The sequence below is a fragment of the Ictalurus furcatus genome, chromosome 14, assembly GCF_023375685.1.
Source record: "Ictalurus furcatus strain D&B chromosome 14, Billie_1.0, whole genome shotgun sequence".
Taxonomy (NCBI): Eukaryota; Metazoa; Chordata; class Actinopteri; order Siluriformes; family Ictaluridae; genus Ictalurus; species Ictalurus furcatus.
In genome coordinates this window covers 26,368,494-26,384,260 of record NC_071268.1, presented here as the reverse complement: position 1 = coordinate 26,384,260, position 15,767 = coordinate 26,368,494, and the positions used below count along the sequence as shown (strand labels likewise).

Genomic DNA, 15,767 nt, shown 5'->3' with positions numbered 1-15,767 from the left:
CACAAAAAACCCACTGGTGCGTCACAAACAAAAGAAAGAGAGAGAGAGAGAGAGAGAGAGAGAGAGAGAGAGAGAGAGAGAGAGTGTGATAGAGATCTGATTTTAGGAATGGGATGATGGATAAAGGGAAGAAGAGAGAGAAGACATGACAGTTTAGCAGCTCACACCAGGGTCTGATTCGAACGGACTAAACTCTGCAGGTGTAAAAGAACCCTGAGAGACACCGACCCGGTTGAGACGCTGGATCTCCTTCTCCTGGTACTCTCTCTGCTTAGTGAGTGGCACCAGCTGATCCTGAAGGTAGCGCACCTTCTGCTTCAGCTCGCACGTCTCGGTCGTCAAACACTCCTTTTCACCCTGGGGGGCGGGGAAAAAAAACAACAAAAAAAACAAAACTCAAACAGAGTCATATTTGGTATTGGAAGCTACAAGGATGTTACAGCTAATAAGTACAGGGCGCTAAATTGTCATAAGCTGTAATAATAATAATAATCATAATAATAAAGCGTTAACTTTAAGATGCTGGACTTATGTTACAGCATGTAGAATAAACTAGCGCATACACATATATATATACATATATATATATATATATATATATATATATATATATATATATATATATATATATATATATATATATATATATATATATATATATATATATATATAAACATTCAAACATTGTTGGTGAGGAAAACCTCCCCGAGACGACACGAGGAAGGAAGTCAGACGAACAATACCGAGTGTGTTTACAGGATGTTGAGCAGGCGAGCGTGAACGTGAAGGACCGTCCCGAGTTGAGCACATGACAGCAGGAAGTCTCGGGTAACTGATCGACAGGAATGCGACGAGCGCTGGATATAAACTGATTCGGAGACGTGCAAATCCTGAGTGTATCCGTGTGGAACCATCGACTGTAGCGGGCCATGAGTCGGAGGTATAGATACAATGATGAAAGTAATAAAGCGCTGCATGATAACTCTACACGCAAACTCTCGACCTGTGCAGAGTGTGAGAATGAAAACCCCCCTGGCCTTTCCCCTAATTAAACATCTCAGAACACCGTGTGGGTGAAAGGTGCTGGCATGGCGTAGTTTTACCCGCTACGGATTGCTTACTGGTCATTTTCTTCCCCCATCCTCGCTCCACTCGAACGCTGAGATCAGTTATAAATCCAAAACCACTCGATTCTGAGTCAGTCACAAAAACAACTCGGTGCGTGTTCATCACGAGGCGTATACGCAGCACTGTGCGTGCTTTCTGGAAGTCTGAAGTGCACTACGTGCCGTTACGCGAGTCGGTACGCATCGGGCTGTACACGCTGACCCGAGTGTGTCGAGATCTTGTCGTTCTCATCACTCACTGCAGCCTGGGTTCCCGTTTTAACTCCTAATTCCTGTCAGGGTTTCTTCCTGGTTGTATCTCAGGGAGTTTCTGTGGGCAGCAGATACCTTCAGCTTCCTCTGTGCGGTTCCGAGCTCAAACTTACTCTGTGGTTAAAGCTATTGAAAATAAAACAGAACTAAAAAACAAAACACACAACAAACGATTTTAAACGCGATCCGGCTACGATAAGGAAGAGAAGTCCGGGTTTAAGCCGAGGGAAGAGAGAGGAGATTATTTAACGCCAGAATAAATGCAGGTAAAGAGCAAAGAGAAGGAAGGTATCAGGAAACCACAGAGGGACTGGTAAAACACTGGTGCTCTCTCTCACACACACACACACACACACACACTCGCGTATGGAAATGTAAGTGTTCGACTCAAATTTATCTGTATAGTGTGTGTCTGTGTATATAAGGAAAAGTCCAGAAAGTAACCAGAAACATACTGACAGACAGATAATTATAGAGACAGACAGATATTAGCAGACACAATAACATACGGATAGACAGACAGACAAACAGATGGGTATATAGAATGACAGGCGGACTTATGGGTAGACAGACAGGCAGCACTGTACTCAGAAAGACAGACACCTGGATGGACAGACCTATATACAGAGAGACAGACAGACGGGTAGAAAGACATGCAGATAGATATATAGAAAGCGAGACAGACAGACAGATATATGGAAAGACAGACAGACAGATACATAGAAAGAGACAGACAGAAAGGCAGAGAGATATATAGAAAGCGAGACAGACAGACAGATATATGGAAAGAAAGACAGACAGACAGATACATAGAAAGAGACAGACAGAAAGGCAGAGAGATATATAGAAAGCGAGACAGACAGACAGATATATGGAAAGAAAGACAGACAGACAGATACATAGAAAGAGACAGACAGAAAGGCAGAGAGATATATAGAAAGCGAGACAGACAGGCAGGCAGGCAGATAGATGTAAAGAGAGACAGGTGGGTAGACAGACAGGCAGATGGATATATAGAAAGAGTGACAGACAGATAGATGTAAAGAGAGACAGGTGGGTAGACAGACAGGCAGATGGGTATATAGAATGACAGGCGGACTTATGGGTAGACAGACAGGCAGCACTGTACTCAGAAAGACAGACACATGGATGGACAGACCTATATACAGAAAGACAGACAGATGGGTAGAAAGACATGCAGATAGATATATAGAAAGCGAGACAGACAGGCAGGCAGACAGATATATGGAAAGAAAGACAGACAGACAGATGCATAGAAAGAGACAGACAGAAAGGCAGAGAGATATATAGAAAGCGAGACAGACAGGAAGGCAGACAGATATATGGAAAGAAAGACAGACAGACAGATACATAGAAAGAGACAGACAGAAAGGCAGAGAGATATATAGAAAGCGAGACATTCAGACAGGCAGGCAGATAGATGTAAAGAGAGACAGGTGGGTAGACAGACAGGCAGATGGATAGATATATAGACAGACAGACAGGCAGATAGATAGATATATATAGAGACAGGTGGGTAGACAGACAGGCAGATGGATAGATATATAGAGAGACAGGTGGGTAGACAGACAGGCAGATAGACACTGTAGATAGAGACAGATAAACAGACACATTTGCGTGTCTCATTCTGTTAATAAATAATTGAATAATCCGTGTCTTCTCTATGAGCAGGCTGAATTCACCGGCGCCGCTCTACGCTTGTTAGAAGACTCGGACTCTTTGGTACACTCGCTGGAGTAAAGCCACTTTCACTTTTACTTAAACAACAGTCATGGAGAGATTTTCTTTATTCGACTGTACCAGTGGCAGTTTCCAACAGATCATGAGATCATGAGATGACGCATCACCAGAGTGTGACGCACGGTTCTGTTCCCAGGGTAGCATTAAGCACAGTGTTATGAGACTAGCTTCGTGTGGTTGTTTTAGTGTTTTTAAATCCCGACGGGAACAGAAGGGAGATTCAGACGTGTACCGCTTGGTGCTTCCCTGAGAAAGAAAAACGAAAGTGAACTACGACAAGGACAAAGTCTGATACTGATACTGTCACAGAGAAAGCTGAATAAGGAGACCCGATGAATCAGATCCTGGTAGTCCTGTTCTGATACACACTCTCTCTCTCTCTCTCTCTCTCTCTCTCTCACACGGATGTGGGCGTGGCCGTACCTGCACATTGTCGATCTTGGATTTGGCCAGGAGCAGCTTCTTGTCGTAATCTCTCTGCCTCTGCTCTCGCTCTGCCTCGAGCTCCTGGACGGCTTTCTGGGAGTCGGCCAGCCGCTGCCGCAGATCTGTGATCTACACACACACACACACACACACACACACGCGCACACTTATACTCTATGCACATCACACGTGGCATTTCAATAGCGAGAGTGTAAACACTAGCCTTTTTAAAGCCATTCCATCAATATGCATGTCTAAAATGTAATAAAACATTGACCAGACGGCAACACACGCAATCATAAGGTCAGCGTTTATCCAGTTTATTATCCTGCGCTGAAATTCCTGCAGGAGCGCGGTGTGACGCGGAGATGATGTCGAGCGCTAAGAAGTACGCCATCCTGTAGTGGGCGGAGTCAGCACCCCCCCCACCCACCCCCACCCTCTTTATCACATGGCTCTCGTTCGGTCGCCAATAACCGTCTCAAAGCCCTGCGATAACGTTTAAACGTGGTACTGCTGCGAACATTTTTCCAATCTAGCGCTCTGAATTGGGTGCCTCCCGCCGGTTCATGAAGTCTTGCAATCGGAACGCGTGGGAGCGCGAACAGCCAATCAGATCCCAGCCTGCACGATTCTGAAGCTCGTGGCCAGAGACGAACAGGATGATCGGTGTAAAGCGGTATTATTTTGTCTTTTGTGAAACATCTTATGTAGCGTCTGAAGGGCGGTACTAAATGAAAACAAACAAAAAAAAGATCTTTAAATAAGATAATGTACTCCGATCATCCTGTTCGAAAGTTTACACCCCCCTGCGCTCGTAATGTATCGTGTTGCCTATATGTAAACATCTGTTATGTGAAATAGTGAAATTATTCATAGCAGAACTTAATAAACAAATAAAAAAGGCCGTTTTTATGATCCCTCTATTATTATTAGTAGTAGTAATGATTAACGTTCTGCAGATTCCGAACACCGTGGATAAATCGGCACACTTCTGAGAGGATGTTGCGACATGCCTTGCGATAGGTCACAGCACGTTGTGGTTAAAGATGGGTCGATATTTTCAGGTGGGTGAGAACATTTTGGATGTCCTGGAAGTCCTGACGATGAAGAAAACACGCAAACGCTGCTAAAATATGGGCCAAGAGGACGAGTGAGAACAAGGTGTTTACGTGGAGAACGCTGACAATAAGTGACACAATGGCACAGGCTGAGCGCGGTAGGTAATAACAGGTCACATGTTTTTCTTCCGTCGCTGTCACTGAAAACAGAGGATGTGTGGGCGGAGAGAGAGAGACCGAGAGAGAGAGAGAACAGAGAGAGATAAAAGAGAGAGACAGAAAGATGTGCAGGGCTGCAGGAAACCTCGGTGAGGGGAATTCTGCGGGAGGGGTGCTGTGGTCTGCGAGACACGGTGCGAGAGGCCGCGATCGGCTTTTCCGTACATGTGCGTTTCCACTGGTGAGCCAGATTTGTGCGCAGTCGCCGAGCCTGCAGCGTCGCCGGCGCGCTCGGTTCTCATGCCGGCTCGCACGTCACGCAGGCCGCAACCCGGCCGAGCGATTGTGCAACGCTCGATTCGCAGTAAATATGAATCATGCCATGTTCACCCGAAAAAGCTTACTCCATCGGGCGGAATTTTATTCGTTATTTATAGACGGTGCGTTTAGATGTTCGTACCTTCTGCTCGTACTGTGTCTTCATCGAGTTCCACTGAATGTCCCACTGTTTGTTCACCTCCAGCACCTGGAAAAGACACATCACCATGTTACACACACACACACACACACACACACACACAAAAAAAAACAAAAAAAAAAAAACAAAAAAACACTTAAACATGTCCTTACGTCTCTCCTCTGTTTCTCCAGAAGCCTGATCTTCTTCTCGTACATCTCCGGGTCCAAGGTCTTGGATGGAGTTTTCTCTGCAGCTTTACTGGACTGAAGACACACAATACTTATTAAAAAAAAAATAATAAAAATTTTAACTAATTACCAAATTGATATGTTTGCACTGGCAAGTTTTTGTGATAATAATAATAATAATAATAATAATAATAATAATAATAATAAATACAAGTTTCCTGGTATATAGTTTGATTCTATGTTTATTTTAAAAAAATAAATAAAAAAATAAAAAAATAAGGTGTCTTAAGAAGTGAAGAAAAGTTATCTAATATTTCTCAGTCCATTAATAGTACATTAATATATACATTTACAGGCTTTCAGGCTTAAAATTCTCTCATTGTGAAACCCAGATTGGAATTCGCCAATCATTTACTTCTCTGTTCCTATACTTTTGCTCGCCTAAAATATCGGGTGGTCCGATACAAAAGCTTCTATGTTTTACGCTGTTGAACGCGTCTAGATGTCGACACCAGGATAAAATAAAAGCCGAGATCCTAAACTCGGGTCTCACCTCCGTGTTTTAATCTCAAACCCACTAATGTCTTTGCTGTACAGCACACACTAATAATGACCTGGCCTTGCCGTTCCAATAGTTTCGGAGGTTACAGTAGTGCCTTCTCAGACCCAAGCTCGCTTTCCATTTTTGGAAAAAGGGAACACAGGAAGACACAAGATATTGATAAAAACGAACGAGCAGGAATCTATTACGGACGTCCAGATCGCTCTCGTCGACGAGGCCCACGGAACCGGATGTGTTTTTGCACCCATCTGAGTAAACTCTAAAGTCTGTTCCCAGGATGTCCCAAAAAAAAAAACACGTGCGAAACTTTCCCATGAAAACCGCGCCACGGTCACTCGCATCCGTTACGTCTGACGTGAACGTTAACTGAAGCTGAACCGATCGGCCGAACGGACAGGTGTTCCTATTAAAGTGGCCGGCGAACGTAGGTATGTTATTTTTAAAAAGCGCATATCTGAGGAACAAGAAAAAAAAAAAAAAAAAAAAAAAAAAAAAGTCACGCTGGTATTCCCGAAACGCCTCAGGGAGGTGAGCGCGGACTCATCTCCACGCTTCTCAGCTTACTTACACACACGCACACACGCACACACGCGCGCGCGCGCAGAGCCCTACAGGGATATTTTCCCTCACATCTCCCTCGAACAAATGCTAAAATAAACAGAACACCACAACCGTAACCTTTCGAGGAGGATGGAAACGGACAGCGGGCGGAGGCTGAAAATTCCCTGATGCCTGACGGGAGCGTTTCTGAAGTGAAGTCACCTGAGCCGAGTATACCTGCTGAGTCATGGCCGCCTCCAGCTTGACTTTCACCGCTTCCTCTTTGGTCGCCTCGTCTTTGGCCTCGGCTGACTCGTTCTGTGCCGCCTCTGTCCGTCCGCTCACCTGCTCTCGCAGCTTCAGGTTCTCCTGCCTGCTCTCACACACACACACACACACACACACACACACACACACACACATACACAGAGGGTCAAAAGCCATGCTCATAAAACTTAATTAGTTTCATTTAATCATTTATATCTCACACTCCCACAGTAATTCTGTGGAGTTCTGTCGCGCCTCATGCGCTTAGCGTATTGCTTGACGTACAGCGCACCGTGGTCCTGGAGGACCGCCGTTTCGGTTCGCTCTGCACTCCACCAGCTGTAGACGCTTGGAAGAACAATAGAAGCCAAGTGACTCGACGGGACTCGAGCGACGAGATCTGTGCTGTTCTACAACTTTTATATCTACCACTTAGAACAATTCTGCGTGTTTTCCCCCAAACACACTGCGTTTCACCCCTTTCGCACACACTTTCACGCAGGAATTCCACAGCACTGCGTCAGGGACTCTGCCCCTCCGAAAGCGTTTACACCATTTACGATTCCCGGGAAATTTTATCCGCATGACTCGCGCGTGAACGTCGATTTGTTTAAGGCGTCGCATCCTGTGTGACCGGACGAACGCGTGACGTAAGGAAGTAAACACGACTGCTGGGAGAGTATCAAATATTTCCCAACGACGGTACGCGATTACGCTTCGGAGGAACTCGACTGGGACACGTCGTACTTTTTTTATCCGTTTACGGTCACGTTTGATGCCAACGAGCACGTTCGTCTTATCGCTTACGTTATAACGGCAGTCCCCTCATCGCCGTCTCTTTTTTCCCCCTCTCTCTACCGAGGTTATTAAACAACCCTGGTTTGGCGTCTCACTAAGAAACCGTAAAGCGTAAACTCCTCGGTCCTGACCGCCAGAACGCGCCGACACTGGAGACTCCTTACAGAAAAAGTCGACGGGTTTTTCTTTGTTACGTGACGACGCGTTCTGTTCCGGGTTCGGAGTACGTGGTGCGTCTGCTACAGAAAGGGTAAGGTATTCGTACGAGCGCTTTAATATAAACCTTTTTATGGAAAATTCAGACACCTTCTGACCAATCAGAGCCCAGAACTCAGCAGCATTGTTGTATAAAGTGTTTTTTTTTATTTTTTTATGAATACCCCCCCCCCCACCCCCCACCCCAAGTTTACATTACTGGTAAAACACAGATTCAGGAAGAGGACACTGAGCTGGAAAGACCCGACACTTCCACTACAGCGGGAAACACGCTCGTCACTTTTCCAAAAACAAGCCACTCCATGGTACGTGCAGGGGGGAAACAACCCCGTGTTCCACGCCGCTCACGGTTGTAGCGAAAGAGCGGTGTGACGCCGGTCGGCACGACTCGAGTTCCTTTTAGCACCCTGAAGTTGATTATTTTCCTCTAACAGCACATCACGAAGTGTTTTATTCCTCTTACGCCACAGCAATAACATTTCTTGTTTCTTACTAAAGAACGACACATACTATTTTCCGTTTATATGAAGTCCCAAAAGTCTCCATACACAGGGGAAATAAACACTTCTTTTAGCAACAATGTGCATCATACTTCGCTTATATCTATTTTTTTTTGGCGTGATTTTTCAGATAGCCTTTAAGAACGCCTTCATTCTGACGTGCAGTAAAACACGTAACACCAGGAGTTCATCGCGAGTGGGAGAGACGACTCCCTGTGCGTTTAGAAAGAAACGGCGATCATGTGGAGGATGTTTTGATAAGAAGTGTTCCTTTCACCCACGTACGGAGACTTTTGGGACACGCTGTAGTTACATTTAGTCCCATGGAACTTCTGCTGAAGAAGTTAGTTCCTGTTCTCACGTTACAGCAGCTATAAACCGTCGCTCCCTCACTAGCCTCTCTTTCTTTCTCTCCAAGGGAATAAGAGAAAACGAGCCGGTTGGTCACGTCTCTGAGGCTCGAGACTCCTTCGCCGTATGAGCGATCACACGTATATAACGTATTACGGTGAGTTTGTGACGTGCAGATGGAACTGTTGTCAGAGATGCAGTTATAGAAAATGAATCAACAACATCTGACCAATCTAAATCCAGCAGGGCTGTGGAATAAACGTGTCCGTGTGCGTGCGTGCGTGCGTGTCCGTCCGTGTTTGGGGGCACAGATTCATGGATTCATAAAAGTCTGTTATCGTCAGCTTGTCTTAAAGACTTCCTGTTCACTACATTCGCTCACTACATAGGGTGCAATATAACGATAATGTAAAGCCTATACGTCTAGACAGATAAATAGATAAACAGTCAGACAGAGAGATAGATAGATAGACAGACAGACGGATAGATAGACAGAGAGACAGATTAGATAGATAGACAGATTGATAGATAAACCGTCAGACAGATAGATAGACAGACAGACGGATAGATAGACAGACAGAGACAGATTAGATAGATAGACAGATTGATAGATAAACCGTCAGACAGGTAGACAGACAGACGGATAGATAGACAGACACAGATAGACAGACAGATAGATTGATAGAAAAACCATCAGACAGATAGACAGAGATAGATAGACAGACAGACGGATAGATAAAATGACGGACAGACGGATAGATAGATAGACAGACACAAATAGACAGACAAATAGATTGATAGAAAAACCATCAGACAGATAGACAGACAGACGGATAGATAAAATGACGGACAGACGGATAGATAGATAGACAGACACAAATAGACAGACAGATAGATTGATAGAAAAACCATCAGACAGATAGACAGACAGACGGATAGATAAAATGACGGACAGACGGATAGATAGATAGACAGACACAGATAGACAGACAGATAGATTGATAGAAAAACCATCAGACAGATAGACAGGTAGACAGACAGACAGACAGAGAGACTCCAATAGATACCGGTGGAAACTGAACTACAGCACCCGTGTGAAATCTCGGATCAGAAGACGAAAGACAACGCAGGAAATGGAGTAGGATTTCTCAGCGATTTCCGTTCGGTGGTATGACCAAGGTTATGAGAACCTGAACAGAATTGAAGGCTGGTGAGCTCAGTACCTCACAGCTCGCTCACCTCAGCTGTTCCAGGTCGCGATTTCGGTACTGAAGGTCCTCCTCCATTTTCTTCCTCAGCTCGCTGTTCTCCTGCCTCAGCTGCTCACACAGCGTCTGAAACAAAGCAGAGCAGAGCCATGACACGTGAGCTACTACACACTACGTCACGTCACTCATGACCCGGCTGAATAATCGAAAACGATAATCGAGACCAAAAAAAATAAATAAAATAAAAATTAAAAAAAAAAAAAAAAAAACACGCTGGACACTGGAGACTCCTTCCACTAATGTTACATAAACGTCTCCTCGCCATATCTACAGTCACGTGCAGAGCACCGTGTACGAAGTACCTGCGGACGAGCGGTTACTATAGAAACGATACCGATAATAGAACGACGCGGGAAAGGAATCAATGTGCTGAATCACCGTGAAAAGTGCTGTAGTGTGCGTGTGTGAGAGAGCAGTGAGCTCCACCTGCAGTAGTGATGTTCTCTGCTCGTTCTTCTGCACCTTAGAGGACAGGGTGTGGAACTCGACGGCCATGCGGCCCAGGTGAGCCAGCAGCTGGTTGGGGTTGGACTCCTGCGCAAACACACTGAACGAGCTCTCCAGTCTCTGCAGCTGACTGGCCAACTCCGTGTTCTCCTGTACACACACACACACAGTTCATTTTAGAAAAGGGTTCAATACAGTAAAATACATCGAGTTAAACTCTACTGTATTGAGATGTCAGACGCAGTGCCTGCTCTAACTCCCGCGTCCACGGCTCCAGTTCCTCAGTTTACTCTCGGTGTGACAGGTTCCCATGAGAAAGCGAAAGCACGCATTCCAGCAGATTTACAGTAAACACACAGCAGTTCCATGAAACACAAGGAACCGTACACGTAAATACCGGGTAGAGGCTTCACGCACGTTTATTACCGAGAGGTTTAATACTTACGCACGGCTGCATCTATCGCTCTGCTCTGGACTCGTGACGGACGTTTTTTAAACCGACGGCTCTACCCCGGCTGACGCCCGCTCAGAAAATCCAAACTCGAGAATAAAGTGTTCCCTCTGCTGCGCTTCTGAAGGGAAAAGGCGATTGAGGAAGAAAGCACGTTTTCCCTCTCATGTGTCTCCAAAAGAGAAATTCCTGCGATTGCGAGTGACGAGTCATCGGAGTGTTCCTGCCTCGAGTACAATCTGGAGTTTCCCCCCCTGAGTCACAGCTGACTCGGCCTGTATACAAGCCCTCTGAGTCACTGCAGCGGAGTTAGAAAAAGTAAAAAAAAATAATTTTTTTTTAAAAAAGCGCGCGCGCACACACACACACACACACACACACACACACACACACACACACGTGTGGCTTTGGGAACGCGGCACGGGAAAGCGGCTGGTGTTTTCTCAGGCTCATTGACACGTGCATTGCAGAACAGCCCAGAATTTCCACATGAAGCTCACCGTTTGCGTTTCCGCCATGGTCTTGTCCTCAGTGTTCACCAGCTCGAAGTGCGACGAGGTCTCCTTCAACACAGAAGAATGCACAGGATTACAACAGCTCGCTCGCCCGGCCGTACCATCCACCCAAGCTGTACATCTGCCCCGACCTGTTATTGCGGCTCTGGACCTAATAATACTCCTCATTTGCATAATGAGGTGGCGTGAGAGTGTAAACAGTGGGCGTGACGGTGTTCAGTGGAAGTGCGCCCGTACGCCGAGTACTCACAGAGGCTTCCGTTTGGACGGTTTTGACGGTCAGGCACTCGCGGGGATCCGATCGCACCGACGCCTGGTGACTCAGGAGCTTCCCATGACCTGAGAGATCATAGGGCAGAATTACAAAAATGGAATACCACAAAAAAAAAAAAAAAAAAAAAACCGGAATAGAATAGAACTAAAATACAAATAGAAAGAAAAATCACATAAAAATAGAATGTTACAAAAAATAACAAAACAGAATAGAATGCAATAGAAAAGAATGGTACAAACAGAAGAGAATAGAACGAAGCAGAACAGAAGTATTAAAGAATGGCATGCACCAAAAAAATAAATAAAACAATAGAATATAATAGAATAAGAAAAGAATGATAAAAAAAAAAAAAGAATAGAACAGAATCACATTAAAGAGTGTGGAATGCTGCAAAAATACTAAACCAGAATAGAATAGAAAGAAAAAAAAAAACCAATAGAACAGAATAGAAGCAGAATATAATAGAACAGGATTAAATAAGAATAGAATAGAATAACAGGAATGTGAAATTGAAGAGGAGAACAGTATAGACCTGAGCACATTAGAATAGTGTAAGCGTTAATAGAGTTGAATAGTTTAAAACTCTAATGTACCACAACGGCGTACACGGAGTATGACAGAAAAACCTTAACCCGAATAGAATAGAATAGATAATAGAGTATAAGAAGATAAAAGAGAGAATGGAGTATAATCGGAGTATAACAGAAGAGGAGTACACAGCTGAATAGGATTTAAATGGTGTAATCAGAACATCATAAAAGAAAAGAAAACATATAAAACTGATTAGAATAAAACAGAGTGGAGTATAAAACAGTGCACGAGCATGGACTCAAACAGAATAATAAAAGGAAAAAGAATAAAACAGAACTAGGATTGAATAAAAGATCCAGGTCAGAGTAGCACAAAATAAACAGGAATCAAACGAGATCTAAAGAGTGTCAAAGTGAACAGAGTCCGATCTAACGTACAGAATAGAGCTGATTGGATGTTGATCCTTTTACCAGCTGTCTGATGTGTTTTTCCCTCTTGTTCGTTAGTAAACGATTTATATCACTGATCAGATTAAAACTAGACGTCGAGATGATGGGTGTGGATGTGTGTGGATCTGCGCTGAGGGCGAACAGATACTGAAGACCAAAGAAATAATCCTGGAGGGAATTTCTACGTCAGACTGGAGTTTTTAAAAACAGATCATGAGATCAGGAAATGACAGAACATATGAGAATGACGGTTAGAGGAGTTGCCAGGGGCGACTGACGTGGATCGAATATCCTTTCACCACGGCGTTTATTCGGGCCGTCTTTTCTATAAACGGCTTTTACCGTGGGTGTCGGCGTGAACAGGAGTGCCGACACAGGCGCTGGTGAAGCTGGACGTGGAGGACTTCAGCGCTTCGTTGTCTCTTACCAGCTCCTCCACTCGCTTGCGGAGCTTCAGCGCCTCCGACTGAGACTCTTCCAGAAGATCTCCTGTGGGCCAAACCCAAAAACACACAGGCGATGTGTAACGCGTGCAAATATCCCAAGAATGGCCTCAGCTGACACACGTTCACGCGCCGAGAACTGGGTTTACACTCCCCGTCAGTCAGGGCACGGCCGCGAGGGACCCAGGACAGACAAACACTGCATTCTGACACAATAAAACCTGTTCAGTTACGTTCCACCCGTCCGAATAAACACACACACACACACGCACACACACGCACGCACAAACTAGAATTGAAGTGAATAGAACAGGATAAAGCTGAAGATACAAAATAATAGAAGCAAATAGAATCGAATGGAACAGAAAAGAGCTGAACAGACTATAACACAACAATGAAAAGAGTAGAATAAAACCAAACAGAATAGAAATGAATAGAACAAAACAGAGTAGAACGGAACAAAACAGAATACAACAGGAGAACAAAACAGAATAAAACACAACACTGCAGTATACAATAGAAGAGAATGAAATAAAAAGGGAGCAAATAGAATTGAATAGAAGGGAACAGAATAGAACTGTACGGAATAGTGTAGAATACAAGGGAATGAAACAGAATCATGCAGAATGGAATCGAACGGAAGGGAATAATGCGGAATAGTGTAGAATTGAAGAGAACTGAATAGAAGGGAATCAAGCAGAACTGTGTAGAATAGAAGAGAGTTGAATAGAATAATGCAGAATAGTGTAGAACTGAAGAGAGTTGAATAGAATGGAACAGATCTGAATAGAACGGAATAATGCATAATAGTGTAGAACTAAAGAGAGTTGAATAGAAGGGAATAGAACTGAATAGAATGGAATAATGCAGAATAGAGTAGAACTGAAGAGAGTTGAATAGAACGGAATAATGCAGAATAGAGTAGAACTGAAGAGAGGTGAATAGAACGGAATAATGCAGAATAGAGTAGAACTGAAGAGAGGTGAATAGAAGGGAATAGAATACCATTTACAGAGTTAACCTGGTCGAGAGCTAGCTACTACCACTCTATAAAATAAAGTGCTAATCAGCAGGCCATTAGCTGTAGCTACTGTAAGTTCCTACGATGGTTAAAGAGGGGGCATGGCCTTACAGGAGCGTTCTATTTCTGCCAGCAGCAGAAGTCAGCCACGCTGTTAAAGAGGTCATAGTTAAAAAGGGGGCGTGGCGTTACAGGAGAACAGCGCTGGGGGAAAGAAAAGCAGCAGAAGTCAGCCACGTTGTTAAAGAGGTCATAGTTAAAAAGGGGGCGTGGCGTTACAGGAGAACAGCGCTGGGGGAAAGAAAAGCAGCAGAAGTCAGCCACGTTGTTAAAGAGGTCATAGTTAAAAAGGGGGCGTGGCGTTACAGGAGAACAGCGCTGGGGGAAAGAAAAGCAGCAGAAGTCAGCCACGTTGTTGTTAGCAGTATGGAAATCCCAACTGTTAAAAATTACACAGTAGATAATAGAGATGGTTCAGCAGTCAGCAGTCAGAAGGGACTCTCCACATCGCCCTGCATGACTGGTTTGGGTACATCTGCTCACGTGCGCAGCTCAACCCGACACGGCCACGTTTATCCTTTGCCGACACGCCCGCAGCACTTATTTAAAGGTCAGCGATTAGCTGAATGAGGTGCAGAAACCACATGACGGGTTTGAAGTGCCGGCACTGACATGATCCTACACGCACGATTCATCATCCTGCTCTCAGGCTCAAATACTCCATGTTTGCGCGAGCGACGTCACTGCTTACGCGCCGCTTATGTCCCCAAATGTTGCGCTCTCTCATACCGGAGCCATTTACCGCAGAATGACGCGGCAAAGTTTTATCCTTTTCTAGCCACATTTCAGGTGGGAGGAACGTCCAGCCTCATGATTTCCCTCTCACGAGGTTAAGACAAAAACCACGCAGCACGTCACGTTACTGAGGAAACCGCAAAAGCGCTGACGCTGGAGACTCCTTCCGTACGCCGAATAAACATCTCCGTACAGAAAACGTCACCGTATCAACGATTACACTGACTTTTTATTCTGAATTACTATACGCGACACGGTTTTTTATGTCCTGTTACTAAGGAAGTGCACCGTTACAAAGCTCTGACACTGGAGACTCCTTCCATGAAACGTTAAATGAAACGAGAAAACTTCTCCGAAACAACGATTGTATATATATCTATCTTAACAGAACAATAATTTATCATTTAAAATTTAGTATTAGACTTGAACGATGTCTCTCATCCACCCGACGAGCCCCTGTAAACCAGCCGTTACTATAGAAACGATAACATAAACCTCTGATCTGTATTAAAGCCATCGCCGCTGCTGTTACAGAAAAGAAAAATCAACACCTTCCGACCAATCAGAATCGAGAACTGAACAGCGCTGTGGCATAAACAGAGAGAGGGGGGAAAAAAAGGAAGGATAGTACTGCGAGTTTCATTTTGGCCTGGCAACGATTCAAACGAGATCACACCATGAAAATATGACAAGAATATTTCCTTCTGCGTGACTCACCGAGGCTCTTCAGGCCTTTCATGCGCTCTCTCAGGACCGTGTTCTCCTCCAGGAGCTGTCTGTAGCTGCTTGCCTCCTCTTTGGATTGAGCCTCGCTCCCGCCGGGGTCGTAGATCCGATACGGGCCTTTACCATCCATACTCAATCAGCACGCATGGTCTCCTGCACACACACACACACACAAAACA

The 15,767-nt window shown here is 44.7% G+C and overlaps 1 protein-coding gene and 1 long non-coding RNA gene across 7 annotated transcripts in view; one reads left to right on the top strand and one right to left on the bottom strand.

Annotated features, from left to right (window-relative positions):
* The window catches only part of tnip1 (TNFAIP3 interacting protein 1), a 35,095-nt gene that overhangs the window by 7,860 nt on the left and 11,468 nt on the right, over positions 1-15,767 (bottom strand). For all 6 annotated transcript variants that reach the window (XM_053642235.1, XM_053642238.1, XM_053642234.1 and 3 more), the window contains exons 2-12: positions 15,580-15,741; positions 12,946-13,092; positions 11,600-11,688; positions 11,335-11,397; positions 10,363-10,533; positions 9,908-10,002; positions 6,774-6,909; positions 5,417-5,509; positions 5,247-5,312; positions 3,564-3,695; positions 229-357 (exon numbers count right to left, since the gene is read on the bottom strand). In XM_053642235.1, coding sequence (XP_053498210.1) covers positions 229-357; positions 3,564-3,695; positions 5,247-5,312; positions 5,417-5,509; positions 6,774-6,909; positions 9,908-10,002; positions 10,363-10,533; positions 11,335-11,397; positions 11,600-11,688; positions 12,946-13,092; positions 15,580-15,718 — 1,260 coding nt within the window. In that variant the 5' untranslated portion in view covers positions 15,719-15,741. The remainder of the gene's footprint in view (positions 1-228; positions 358-3,563; positions 3,696-5,246; positions 5,313-5,416; positions 5,510-6,773; positions 6,910-9,907; positions 10,003-10,362; positions 10,534-11,334; positions 11,398-11,599; positions 11,689-12,945; positions 13,093-15,579; positions 15,742-15,767) is intronic.
* Positions 8,533-9,604, top strand: LOC128618569 (uncharacterized). The gene is made up of 2 exons (XR_008387748.1): positions 8,533-9,295; positions 9,380-9,604. It is a non-coding gene; the product is annotated as an uncharacterized LOC128618569 (long non-coding RNA).